Source organism: Podarcis liolepis (genome assembly GCF_965112155.1).
Source record: "Podarcis liolepis genome assembly, chromosome: 4".
In the NCBI taxonomy this organism is placed as follows: Eukaryota; Metazoa; Chordata; class Lepidosauria; order Squamata; family Lacertidae; genus Podarcis; species Podarcis liolepis.
Window position 1 is genome coordinate 101,689,715 of NC_139558.1, and position 13,199 is coordinate 101,702,913.

Genomic DNA, 13,199 nt, shown 5'->3' on the forward strand with positions numbered 1-13,199 from the left:
GGAAGCGTGGATCTTGGCCCAGGTGGCCAGGCTAACAAATGCAGTTAGCGTTTGCGAGAGGCTCGACGGCCAACCAATAACTCTGAAATGAAATGGAAGCTCGGCCTCAAGTTATCAGGCCCGCTCGGCGAGACTCCCTGCAGAGTTTGACAAATTTGTTTGCTGCGTAGGAAAAGAACACAAACCCGGGACTCTGGGCTCATTTGTAGCATTTAATCTTGATTAAGCTGGGATTACCTGTGCGCTCAGGGTGATTCGCTTTGTATTGTCTCGATTCAATGAATAACAAACAAAATGGAGAGGAAAATTCACCATTTGAACCCAAGGCGAGATGGACTATTCCAGAGGGGTTGTGTGTGCTGTTTTGGCCGCATCAACTTCATTTATTGATCGGGTCTCGCCAGCCTTCTGTGCGAGAGGTGCAGGGTATTTCTCTACGACCTGATTTGCGTGATTAAAAGGGATCCTACTCACGGGCGGAGTGGACACGGCTGTCATCTTGTCCCCAGTACCTGGGGATGATTCCCCCTGTCCATTTCACAAACGCAGATCCTTGCTTCGCGCAAAGAATTATTTATTTGCAATCCCCTCATCCCCGAGGCTCAGAGGGGCAGCAATAATTTAAACGCGAGGTGACCGGTTAAGATTGGTTTTGATCCTTTTGTGCGTAATCTTCACAAAATGAAAATGTCGGAACTAGAGCCCGGCTGATGTGGTGCCTCCTAATCCCCACTGCGCAGAGGACTGCTTCATAGAATCATAGAACTGTAGAGTTGAAAGGGGTTCCAGGGGTCATCCAGACCAACCCCCTGCAATGCTTGTTGTGCTATGATGAGGCAAAGGAACTCTGCACGTGATTTTGTCACCCTCTTCTTTCATTAGTGAAGCTCCTGGGGGGGGGAAGCAGGTTCAAGTCCCTACTGGGTGACCTCAGGCCAGATATTTACCCCCCCCCCCCCGAGTGCCTCCTTATTTGCCTTTCCCCCTAAACTAAAACTCCCCAAGTGCTGTAACTGTTCCACCCTCTTTTCCAGCGACACAATATCCTTTTCTGAGGCAAGTCAACCAGAATTGTACGCAACATTCCAAGTATGCTATCATCATAGATTTGCATTCTGAAGTACAAGTTTCAGATATAAGTTCATGTATCCTGGCTAGTCAAGGATGCGGGTGGTGCTGTGGTCTAAACCACTGAGCCTAGAGCTTGTCAGTCGGAAGGTTGGCGGTTCGAACATAGCTGTCAACCTTCCCCCTTTTTTTGTGGGAAATTCCCTTATTCCAGTGCCATTTCCCGCTGCTATCCCAGATTGTTAGATGTCCCGTAGACTGTCCCTGGGACAGGTGAGGCTGCTGATCCCTTATTTTCAAATCTGAAAGTTGACAGCTATGGGTTTGAATCCCAATGAAGGGGTGAGCTCCCATTGCTCTGTCCCTGCTCCTGCCAACCTAGCAGTTCAAAAGCATGAAGTGCAAGTAGATAAATAGGTATTGTCCATGGTGTGGAGAAAGGGAATAGAGGAATTCTCCTCTCTCATAAAACTAAAATTCAGGGCCATCCAATGAATGTTGGAAAGTTCAGGACGGATAAAAGAAAGTGCATTGTTAGCCTACGGAACTCACTTCCACAGGAGGCAGCGATCAACACCAGCTTGGATGGCTTTAAAAGTGGAGTGGAAAATTCATGGAGGAGAAGGCCATAAATGGCTACTGGCAGGGACGCGGACTTATAAAAAATATTGGGGGGGCCCGGGAAAGCTCATGAATAATAAATAAGCTCATGAATATGCAAATAAAGTGGCTCCGGCCCTAAATAGGGCAAGCCACGCCCCCCCAGCCAGCCGATTGGCTGGCTGGGAGGTGTGGCCAGTCGGGATTCCCCTGTTCTCGCGGCGGCTGAAACCGCCAGGAGGAAGGAAATTCCCCCCGGCAGTGCCTTGGCAGTGGCGGTGGTGCTGCGAAGCAGCGAGGCAGGAGCCCCCGCCCCCGGGGATTCCCTAATCTCGCGGGGGACGGCCGGGGCTCTCCGACTAGGGCACGCGGCTGGCTGGCTGGCTGGCGAGGGAGCAGGTGGGGAGGAGGCGGGGGACGGCGGCGGCGCTCTGCTGGAAGGGCGCCCGAGATTATTGGGGGGGCTGAGCCCCCCAAAAAATTTTTTTGAGGGGGCTCGAGCCCCCTCAGGCCCCATGGAGTCGGCGCCTATGGCTACTGGGCAGGATGGCTTTGCTCTGCCTCCACAGATGGAGGCAAAAATGCTTCTGGATAGCAGTTGCTGGAAACCACAAGAGGGGAAGGTCGCTGTTGTGCTGTGGTTCATCTTGCAGATTTCCCGCTAGGGTACCTGGCTTGGCTAATCTGAGAACAGGATTCTGGACTAGATGGGCTATTGGTCTGATCCAGCTACAGGGTGGTTCTTACGTGCTTAATTGTAGGTGCCAGTGCCCTGGGTGCCTGAGCACCCACAAAATTCCCCATGAAGGGGCCAGGCACCTACAAATTTCAGGAACTAGGGCCATGCATGTTGCAGGGCACCCACAGTCAGAAGGCCAAGCTGTTTCTAATAGTAATTGTATTTGTTCTGGATGTACAATAACTGACAGGCTCATATAGCTGGAAACCAATTGTTTGGTGATGAAACCTGGAATAGGAATTGAGTATAAAGACACCAGAAAAGACTGAGGCATCATATCTCTGAATTATTATATGTTTGAGTCTCTCTCTCTCTCTCTCTCTCTCCCCCCCCCCCCAGTTCTCATTAGCTTTCTTAACTTTACCAGCTTGGTCATTATTTCCACTTTCCAAATTCCATCCATCAACTTCCAGAGCTCTCCTCTTTAGCTTTTAATTCCAGCCAAGCTACGTTTGATCCTCAGCACATTTAGAAATAATTCTGCTTAAGATGCAGTTTCTGTTGGTTTAAATAGTTTTTTTGGGCCACAGCTGAAGGCGGGAACACCTGCTCTGCATGTCAGAGGACCCAGGTTGTGAATCTGGGCTTTCGGGGAAAAGGACCAGGTTTCACGTGATGGGGATAAAGAACTTTGTTCGCAGGGGATCTGCAGAGAATGTGGCTGCCGTTCAGAACAGGCAATGCTGAGCTAGAACTGGACAGCTTGATATGTTCAGTTTCACATGCAATAGCTCTAAGACTAAGTCCAACATTCTCTTCTTACAGTGGCCAGACAGGATTTGAGCAGAGAAGCACACTGCCGTCATGTGGTTTCCAGTAACATTGCTTCCTCTGACCCTGGATGCAGTCCACAGCCATCAAGGCCAATGAATTTGCCTAATCCTCTTTTCAAGACATCGTTTAAAGACAAGAGTGCCATATAGTTTAACTACATGCTGCATGGAGAAATCCTTTTAAAAAAACAAACTGTCCTGAATCCTCTAACATTCAGCTCCACATGCTCTAATATTGGACTGCAACCTGTGCACAAAACTATTGGACTGTGTGGAACTTCCTTCTAAGAACACATGGAAAACATGCATGTTGTTAGTTTTAGAGTCAAATGGTTTATTATTTCATCTCAGGCCTCCTCCCTTGACATGTTTGTTCCCCGCTCATCTTATTTGCCTGCAGAAAGCGTTGTGCATTACTTAGACTATGCCCGGCTTTTATCGAGCAGATGTTCTGATTTGCTTACAGGGTGGTTAAACAATGATCATTCATCCTACGATCATCCTGGTTTGCTTGCGGTGTGTTTACACATCTTCCCTGTTGAATGACTGGGCCAGTTATCTGTTGGAGTTCTTTAGTATGCGAGTAAGCGTTGTATGGTTAGTAGACTTTGCCTGTTGCAAACACACACACACACACACACACACACAGAGAGAGAGAGAGAGAGAGAGAGAGAGAGAGAGAGAGAGAGAGGAGAGAGAGATTTGTTGTGCAAAAAACCCCGTATTTTTTGCACCATAACACTCACTTTTTTCCTCCTAGAAAGTAAGGGGAAGTGTCTGTGCGTGTTATGGAGGGAATGCCTACGGGTGGCGGGGGGGGGGGGATCTGCTGCAGTCGTGAGCAAGGGGATCCATGGTTCCCGTTCCTTCCCTCCTCTGTGGCTCGCTTTGAAACAGCAAAGCGGGAGAAGAGCCGCTGAGTGGGGAGGAGAGAGGGACAGAGAGCCTGCTTCTTTAAAGGAGCAAAGCAGGAGAGGAGAGAAGCCGCTTACATGAGTGTAAGCAGCTCCTGTCCGGTTGGTTCTTTTAAAGCAAGCAGGCTCTCTGTCCCTCTCTCCTCCCCACTCAGCTCGCTACATAGCAGCAAAGTTTTTCAGCTCGCTAAGCCGGGGATGAGCGGGGAGGAGGGAGAAAAGCAGAGCCTGCTTGCTTTAAAGGAGCAAAGTGGGAGAGGAGAGGAGCCTTCTCCCCTTATACCCCTCTTCTGCATTATTAGCAGCATCCTTCTCCACACACCCCACACGTGCTCCTTCTCCCCTTAAACCCCTCTTCTGCATTATTAGCAGCATCCTTCTCCACCCACCCCACGCGTGCTCCTTGTCCCTTGAGTGCTTTTCCTTCCCTCCCCACTTAAAACGTGGTTACAAAGATTGGATTTTTGCACTGGGCTACTCCAAACTCACTGTCAGATCACATGTCTGTGGCCACAGCATGAACCACAAAAATCATACATCCATTGTTTCGTTTAGAATATTTTTTTTTCTTGTTTTCCTCCTCTAAAAACTACGTGCGTGTTATGGTCGGGTGCGTGTTATAGAGCAAAAAATACGGTAACAAATTAATGTATTATAGGAAGTACGTTTAACTTGGTTATAAATGATACCTAGTTCTAGCCTAAACAGCTACTCTAGAGAAGGCAAAGGCAATCAGGCCAATGGAACCTTTTGTGTGTTCCTGTCAAATTCATGTATACCTTTAAACCTTATAGACAATAACACAGAGTTCCCAAACTTGGGTCTTCAACAGTTTATGGATTACAATTCCCATCATTCCTGACCACTAGTCCTACTAGTTAGGGATGATGTGAGTTGGTCCAAAAACAGCTGGAGACCCCCTTTAAAAGTTTCTTTCCAAAGTCCCCCTCTTCCCCTAGCATGGAAAAAGGCCATGCTTGATAAGTTAAACATAGTTTACTTACAAACTCCAAAGGTCAGATTCATGTGCTTTTCCACACAGCATTCAGAAAAAGTTGCACAGGCAGTAAAACTTTGTTTAGGTACAAAGTGATGAAAGTTCTTAATTTATTGGTATAGGAACTCTGGAGTGGCTTCTGAGTGCATGCAGTTGAGCTGGAGCAACCACCTCAAACCTCTTCTTCATTGGAGCTGTGAGCTAGCTAAGCATTGGGGGGGAAAAAACCCCTCTCAGGTTTACACATACTAAATTAAATTTGAACTTCTACGGGGAAAGAGGAGAGTGCTTGCTTTGAATTGGTGCTGGTTCCTTCTGGCTTACTACTTCATTTCTGTAAGATTAAGTCTGAAGTGAGGATGGCGCAGCCTTAATTTAGGGAAGATGGCGTCTTATCATTGCAGTTCCTGAATCATAAATTGACCTTAAAAGCAATCTTCCATTTCCATTTGAGGCCTGGTTCCTGCCTACAGGAGTCTGATAACTAGATCTTCCTGGCAAAGGCAAAGATTAGCACTCTGATCTTTTCTGGAACTGTTAGGCGGTCCAGAAGCTCGTTGTTCTCTGCAGGTCATGTATGAGATAAGAGCTTGTACCAGGGTCGGAGATGGGCTGCACTGACGCCATGATCCACAGAAATAAACCATGTGAAAAGTCTAGACTAGCACCTGCCGTTACATCTCTCCCTGAACACCATTTCCCCATCAAGGAAATCCAAAACCACACGTTCACAAAATCCTTTCGGGAACGGTTTACTCACTTCTTTTCTGTTCCACTGCACAGCCTTCCCCAACCTGGTGCCCACATGGTGTGATAAACTACAACTCCCACACCAATGGGAGCATGGCCAAGCTGGCGGGGGGTGATGGGAATTGTGGGCCAAAACATCTGGAGTGGAGAGTGGTCAGATGTTGCCAAAGGCAGCACACAAACACAAAGGACTCTGTTGGAAGGACTACCTCCCAGTCTCTATTTTGCTTGGACTGAATATTCTTAGTTCATTTCTGTAAGCCCTGTCCCCGCCCAAAAAATAAATCCTGGCTATGCCCATAGTCCTAGACCTCTGGGAGGGGATGTGGGGATCCTAAACGGCCTCAGTCCAGTAGACCTGAAGGAGCAGCTCCACCCCCATTGTTCTGCCCGGACACTGAGGTCCAGCGCTGAGGGCCTTCTGGCGGTTCCCTTATTGTGAGAAGTGAGGCTACAGGGAACCAGGCAGAGGGCCTTCTCGGTGGTGGCCCCCACCCTGTGGAACGCCCTCCCACCAGATGTCAAAGAAAACAACAACAACCAGACTTTTAGAAGACATCTGAAGGCAGCCCTGTTTAGGGAAGCTTTTAATGTTTGATGCATTACTGTATTTAAATATTTTGTTGGAAGCCTTCCAGAGTGGCTGGGGAAGAACAGCCAGAAGGGCGGGGTATAATTAATAAATTATTATTGTTGTTGTTGTTGTTGTTGTTAGAGGGTGCCATTGTTCAAAACCTGAAAGTTGCATGCAGTTAAAGAGACACTGGGTGCTTCTGGTGGGGGGGGGGGCGGGTTGTCAAAATAAAATAAAAAGCTGTGTAAGAATCACTGCTTATGAGCGATCGGTAAGAAAGCCATGGTGGAAAAAAAGTAAATAAGCAACGGGACTTCTACAGCAGCAGGCGCTGAGGTCTGGGGGATGGAGGCAGCCCCCCTCTCTGTCTCTCCAGGTTTTTAGGACCCGGGGAAGCCCCTGGGCTCCGCTGCTTCTTGCATCAAGCCTGCGAAGTCTTCCTCTTCGCTTCTGCCTCTGCTTGGCAGCGAGAGAGCGATGCCCAGCCGCGCTCCCGGGAGCAGGTGTGCACGACAAGCCAAGTGTGTGTGACAGAGGCAGGCCGGCCACCGGGAGGGGGGGGGGCGGGCGCGCTCTAGCTCTCTCTCTCTCTCTCTCTCTCTCTCTGTCTCTCGCTTGCAAAAGTCTCCCGGCTCCAGCGGCGGCCGCGCTCGGTCCTCAGCCGGCTGCTTCTGCAAGCCCGGCGGGGCAGCAGGATGGTCCTGATCCTGCCGCACATTCTCATTGCTGCCCTTCACTTTTTCAGACGGGGCCAGCAGGTCTTCCTGAAGGCGGAGGAGGCGGCGGCCCGAGGCTCGGACACGCTACAGGTAGGTCGCTCTTTTCGGTTCCCCCTTTTTTCCGGGGGTGGGGGTGATGGGACCCCCCCAGGGTGGTCCCCAAAGGTAGTGACTGTCTTCGCCTGCTCGGGATGTCCGTCCATGTTCTCGCGGCGCTCTGTACGTGGCCCGGTGAACTCTTGATTGCGGTTGAGGAACTCTTGTTGGCGATCGGCCAAGTTGGTTTCCCCACGACCCCCCCCCCCAATTAACTTGTTTTACTCTGTTCTAAACATAGCTGTCAACTTTTCCCTTTCCTTGCGAGGAATCCTATTCGGAATAAGGGAATGTCCCTTTCGAATGCCACTTCCATCCTTCCTTCCATCCAGCAACTCGCGGCTAACTTTGCAAATGACTTTGGGATGTCTCAAAATATATTCCAAAGCATCTTAGCACTTTGACACTCTCTGTGATTCCTTTGCGGGGGGGGGGCTCCCTTTCAACTCTTTGATTCTTCGTAAGTGGACATGGCGCAAGCACAGTGAAGGTCATGCGTGGCATAAACAGAAGACTACTCTTCTGAAGGCGATCCTTTGATCCCATCCCTAACAGATCATTTCGTAGCTGGCTGGGACAAAGGGTGGCGCTTGTTAACGCGGCCCCCAAAGCAGGGCTCGTCCAGAGGCACTGCGAAGCTTTTACAGTTTTGTTGTCCCGCTAGCATATCAACGTCCAAAGATTTGTTCTCAACTAAGCATGGGAAAAGACCTAGGATTGCTGGTACCTCCATCTCTGCCCGGCTGAGTTTTGAGTAGGGGGAGTGCGCTCTCTTGCTATTTCAGAAGCGACCAAGTCCTGTTTGCAATTGACCTCTCCTTCCTTCCTCCCTTCCTCCCTTCCTCCCTTCCCTTCCTCCCTTTCCTCCCTCCCTCTGTTGGCTAAAACACCTTTTATTCACATTATTTATCCTGCCCCTCTCCTTTATGTCTTCTCCTTCCCTCCCTCCCTCTCCTCTTATTGGACAGTCCATGGGGCTCCGTCGCCTCTTCTCCTCGCCTGATTTTCCTCGGTTTGAGTTTGTCAATGGAGGAGCTCTTTGCGCCCCGGGCAGGACCACCCCATGCATGCCCCCCCCCTCTTTTCGCGAGGCACCGAGGCTGCCAGCCACGACCCTCGCGGCGGCTCGGCAGGGCCCGGGAGGCGCGTGGCGCGCTCCTGCCAGCCGCAGGCAGAGCGGGCTCGCTGCAATGCAGGCGTGCTCTGCTGGGCACCGCTCCTGCGAGCAGAGCAGAGGCCCTGGAAGTCTCTGAAAGTTGCTGGCTGCTGTTGGCAAGCAGAGAAGCAGCTTCAGAGCATTGGCTTGGCGTCTGTATCTCCCTCTCCTCCTCTGCAAGCACCCAGAGGACTCTGCGGGCCACACACACACACACACACACACACACACACACACACACACCATTCTTCTATTTCCAAGCACCTGCTTCTCTACCCGCCAGCACCCCAAAGCTGTGTGCATGATGGGTGGCAAATCTTTATTATTATTATTATTTATTATTATTATTATTTTGATATCCCTCCTTTCCTCCTCCAAGGAGCTCAAGGTAGCACACACGGTTCTCTCCCCTCTTCATTTAGTCAAAATAAAAAAAATTCCTTCCAGTAGCACCTTAAAGACCAACTAAGTTAGTTCTTGGTATGAGCTTTCGTGTGCATGCACACTTCTTCAGATACACTGAAACAGAAGTTGCCAGATCCTTCTATATAGTGAGAAGGTGGGGAGGGGTATTACTCAGAAGGGTGGTGGGAATGGGAGATTGGCAGATAGCTGAGATGAGCCTGTTGACGACTCTTAACGACTGCAATGGGTCTTACAGGAAAAGGTAAGGGGTGAGAAGGTGAGAAATGGCTTAGTCATGTATAATGAGATAAGAATCCAATGTCTCTGTTCAGACCAGGTCTCTCCATGGTTTTAAGTTTGGTAATGAGTTGCAATTCAGCAGCTTCTCTTTCCAGTCTATTTCTGAAATTCCTTTGTAGTAAAACAGCTACTTTGAGATCTTGTATAGAATGTCCTGGGAGATTGAAGTGTTCTCCTACTGGTTTCTCTGTCTTGTGATTCTTGATGTCTGATTTATGTCCGTTTATTCTTTGGCGTAAGGTTTGGCCTGTTTGTCCAATATAGAGAGCTGAAGGACACTGTTGGCATTGTGTATGCCATCAAATGCCAACAGTGTCCTTCAGCTCTCTATATTGGACAAACAGGCCAAACCTTACCTCTAACAGGTGGTATTCAATGAACAATTCCCCCTTAATGTCAGGGTTGTGTGTTCAAGTCCCACGTTGGGCAAAGTATGACTAGATGACCCTTGTGTGTCGCCTTCCAACTCTACAATTCTGTGATTCTGTCACTGGCCCCCAAGGTCACGCCCAGGAAACTTCATGACCAAGCGGAGATTTGAACCCTGGTTTCCCAAGTCATAACCTGACGCTCTAACCATTATGCCACACTGGCTCTCCATGGGAAGCTCTGGGTCTTTTGAAACCTGCAGGCTGGTTCCTGGGGTGAATCGTCAAATTCTGTGATTCTGCATTGCTGGTGCAAAACTTTGGCCTTTCTTGAAATCTGTTGTGCCCTGGGCAGGGAGTTGGCCATTTGGTCAGTAGTTGTTAATTCTTATGGATAAGCTAACATCATCCTAAAGAGAGAACCCCATATTGGAAAGAGAAACACCGCTTTCTGTATGGTGTGGTTTAATTTTATTAAAGTTTATTCAATATTTTATTGAAGATGGCTTCCGTGCACCTGCTTCTCACGGGACTCTGTGGAAGAACACTTTGTGTTGATTTCTTCTTGCTGTGTGGCAGCACTTGCGTCTTGATTCCAATGTACTATTTTTTAACACCATCTCTGTGCTTGGGGGAAGGGAGTGGACTGGCAATAAAGTCGTTATTATGTTCTTAGTTCTGTTATATCTGAATATCAATGAAATACAGGGTTTTGTTTTGTTTTAAAAAAAGGAATCAGAACTGGACCCATGGACCTGCGGGCTGTTGCATGGAAGTTTATTTTGGGTAGGATTCCAGCCAGAATGCAAAGGCGTTGAGTCTTCTACAACATCTGCCGGCAGAAGAGTTCTAGGAGTCGAAAGCCATGCCTGCTTCTCATAGAATTGTAGAGTTGGAAGGGACCTAAAGGCTGTGGGAATGTTCAGGGATGCAGAAGAGGATATATTGTCTGATTATAGCCTTTCCAACTTGTGTTAACAAGTTCACAATTTAGCAGAGTAACATGCCCCTTTTTAAGCCTGCAGCGGATGCGTTTGCTCAGGCTCGCTAAAGCGTCTATAATAACTGTTCTGGTATTTTTCCCTTATTCCCTCATAAAAAGATAAGACATGATACAGTCTTCTTTAGAGTATAAAAAGGTTTACTCACACACCATTCTGTTCACAATAGGATCCCAGAAGGCAGACTTAGCTTAGATAAGTAACATACACCTGGAAACTATCTCATAAGGAGACAGTCCCTTTGTCCTCTCTTGGCTGGAGGCCAAGAGAGCATCTTAGGCTAAGCAGATGTTGCTTCTTCGACGAATGGAGTCAGAGAGAGATGGCGGCCTCCGCTCAGGTATTTTGTTACCTGCACAGGTGAGGCCATGCCCACCTCTGGTCACGTGTAGAGGAAGTCGGTCCCAGCCCAGAAGGAAACAGGAAGTTTACCTCCTGGCTGGACAAACATTCCTCCCCATGTGTAAACATGTTCACTCTAGGAATGTTGTACTTGACTGCTCTTGTGTTTCACATCCCACATAGACTCATCTAGTCCAACCCCCTGTGATGCAGACAACGGCAACCAAGATGCTCGAGGGCTTGGCAGGTCCCACTTGCAAGCTTCCCACGGGCATCGGGATGGCCACATTGAGGACTATTTGGCTGGTCCAGTGTCTCCAGGAAGCCCACAAGCAATAAACAACTCCTTGCCCTCTAACAGGTGGTATTCAGTGAACGATTCCCCCTGACTCTGGGGATTCTACAGAGCTATAATGGATGATTACCATTGATATTCTCCCCCTCCTTTTCTCCATGAATTGGTGTAACAAACATCCTTTCCCTACCTCCTCAGCTAGCAGCCCTTGTCTCGCCTTGTGCTTCTGAATTCCATAGATTAAATCATTTTATATAGATATACATTTTTATTGATTTTTTAACATATCAGTTCCAACAGTCATGCAACATATCTTCTCATCTTATAACAATATTTTAGACTTCCGTCAACACCTCTGATGATTTTCCGTTCTTTGTCACTTATTCTGCATTTCTTAATTTCTAGATTACATTTAATTATCCTTAACTAATAATTCTCTTCATAGTATTTCTTGCAGTATTTCAAATAATCCACCTTACAAAACTTCTTGCAGTCCTGCTAGCGTAATCTGTCCATCACAATTACTTTTCAAATAATTCATATATTTACTCCAGTCTTCTAAGAATCTCTGATCCCACAGGTTTCAAATCCTTCCTGTTAATTTAATTTATCTAATTCTGCATAGTCCATCAACTTCATCCTCCATTCTTCTTTCGTGGTAGTTCTTCTTGCTTCCATTTTTGTGCCAATAATATTCTTGCTGCTGTCATTGCATATAAAAACAACTTACAATCCTGTCTATTAATATCTCCTACAATGCCAAGTAAAAATGCTTCTGGTTTCTTAATAAATGTATATTTCAACATCTTTTTCATTTCATTATATATCATTTCCCAGAAGTTTTTCCATAGATTAATTCAATGTTACATGAAGTCCCCATCAATGATATTGGGTAAACAAAGACCTAGAACACTTTTGTCTACTTTAGATCTCTTGTTGCTGAGCATCTCCTGAACTAGACCTTGTGACCAACTCAGTCCCTGTGATTTCTCCCTTCTGTGCTGCACATTTGCCTAGCACTTTTGAAAACCTCTTTGCCTCCCATAGAATTGCAGAGTTGTAGGGGGACCCTGTGGGTCATCTAGTCCAGCCCCCTACAACACAGCTAAAGAACCCCTGGCTGGTGGCCATCCAACCTCTGCTCAGAAACTTCGGACGAAGGAGAATCCACCTTCTGAGAGAGTCTGCTGCACTGTCAAACAGCTCTCGCCCTCAGAAAGTTCTTCCCAATGTTGAGTCAGAATCTCCTTTCTTGTCATTTGAATTAATTGGTTCAAATCCTCCCTTCTGGAGTTGCTGAAAACAGGCTTGCTCCATCTTCCACGCGACAGCTCTTCAGATGGCTATCATATCTCCTCTCAGCCTCCTCTTTCACAGGCTAAATATTCCCAGTTCCCTCCGGCATTCCTCGTAAGGCTCAGTTTCCAGACCGTTTTCGATCCTGATCTCCCTCCTCAGCACACCTTCCAGCTTGTCAATATTTTTTGAAAACATTCCGTGCTCGTAGCCTTTCCGTGCCGCAGAACTGGGTCTGGACTTTGTGTCCCCTTCACGTGGAGCGAGACACCCCAGCTCTGCACCTCATCAGTTCGTCCAGATGGCAACCGTTTGGCTTGAGGTTTTGAGGACGTTTGCATCAGCCTCAAATCGTGGGACTTGCCGTCCTCCGCTGGCTCATCTCCAAAGAGGAGATAATGATGTTCAGATGCTTCCAAAGGATTATTTGCCAGTGGAATAGACTGGCCTTGATAGCATCGAGGGGTACCTTGTCTGGAAGCAGGGGACATTCAGCGATGGTTTTTAAACATTCATTGGAGGCTTTTAAACAGAGGTTGGGTACCCACCTCTCAAGTATACTACTCCTACTCCTACTAACAACAACAGCAATAGAATCCTGGAGTTGAAAGGGACCCTGAGGGTCATCTAGTCCAACCCCCTGCAATGCAGTATAGATAGATAGATAGATAGATAGATAGATAGATAGATAGAGAGAGAGATAGATAGATAGATAGATAGATAGATAGATAGATAATCAATCTGTACCCCACCCATCTTACTGGGATTTCCCAGCCACTCTGGATGACTTCCAACATAATATAAAA

At 47.7% G+C, this 13,199-nt stretch overlaps 2 protein-coding genes across 2 annotated transcripts in view; one reads left to right on the plus strand and one right to left on the minus strand.

Moving 5' to 3' along the window:
- PDE2A (phosphodiesterase 2A) overlaps window positions 1-13,199 on the plus strand; it is a 393,922-nt gene that overhangs the window by 117,466 nt on the left and 263,257 nt on the right. The window contains exon 2 of the mRNA XM_083499374.1: window positions 7,161-7,224. Within this exon, the coding sequence (XP_083355500.1) occupies window positions 7,161-7,224 (64 nt within the window). The remainder of the gene's footprint in view (window positions 1-7,160; window positions 7,225-13,199) is intronic.
- ARRB1 (arrestin beta 1) overlaps window positions 1-13,199 on the minus strand; it is a 558,582-nt gene that overhangs the window by 72,690 nt on the left and 472,693 nt on the right. The gene's annotated exons all lie outside the window — the stretch shown is intronic.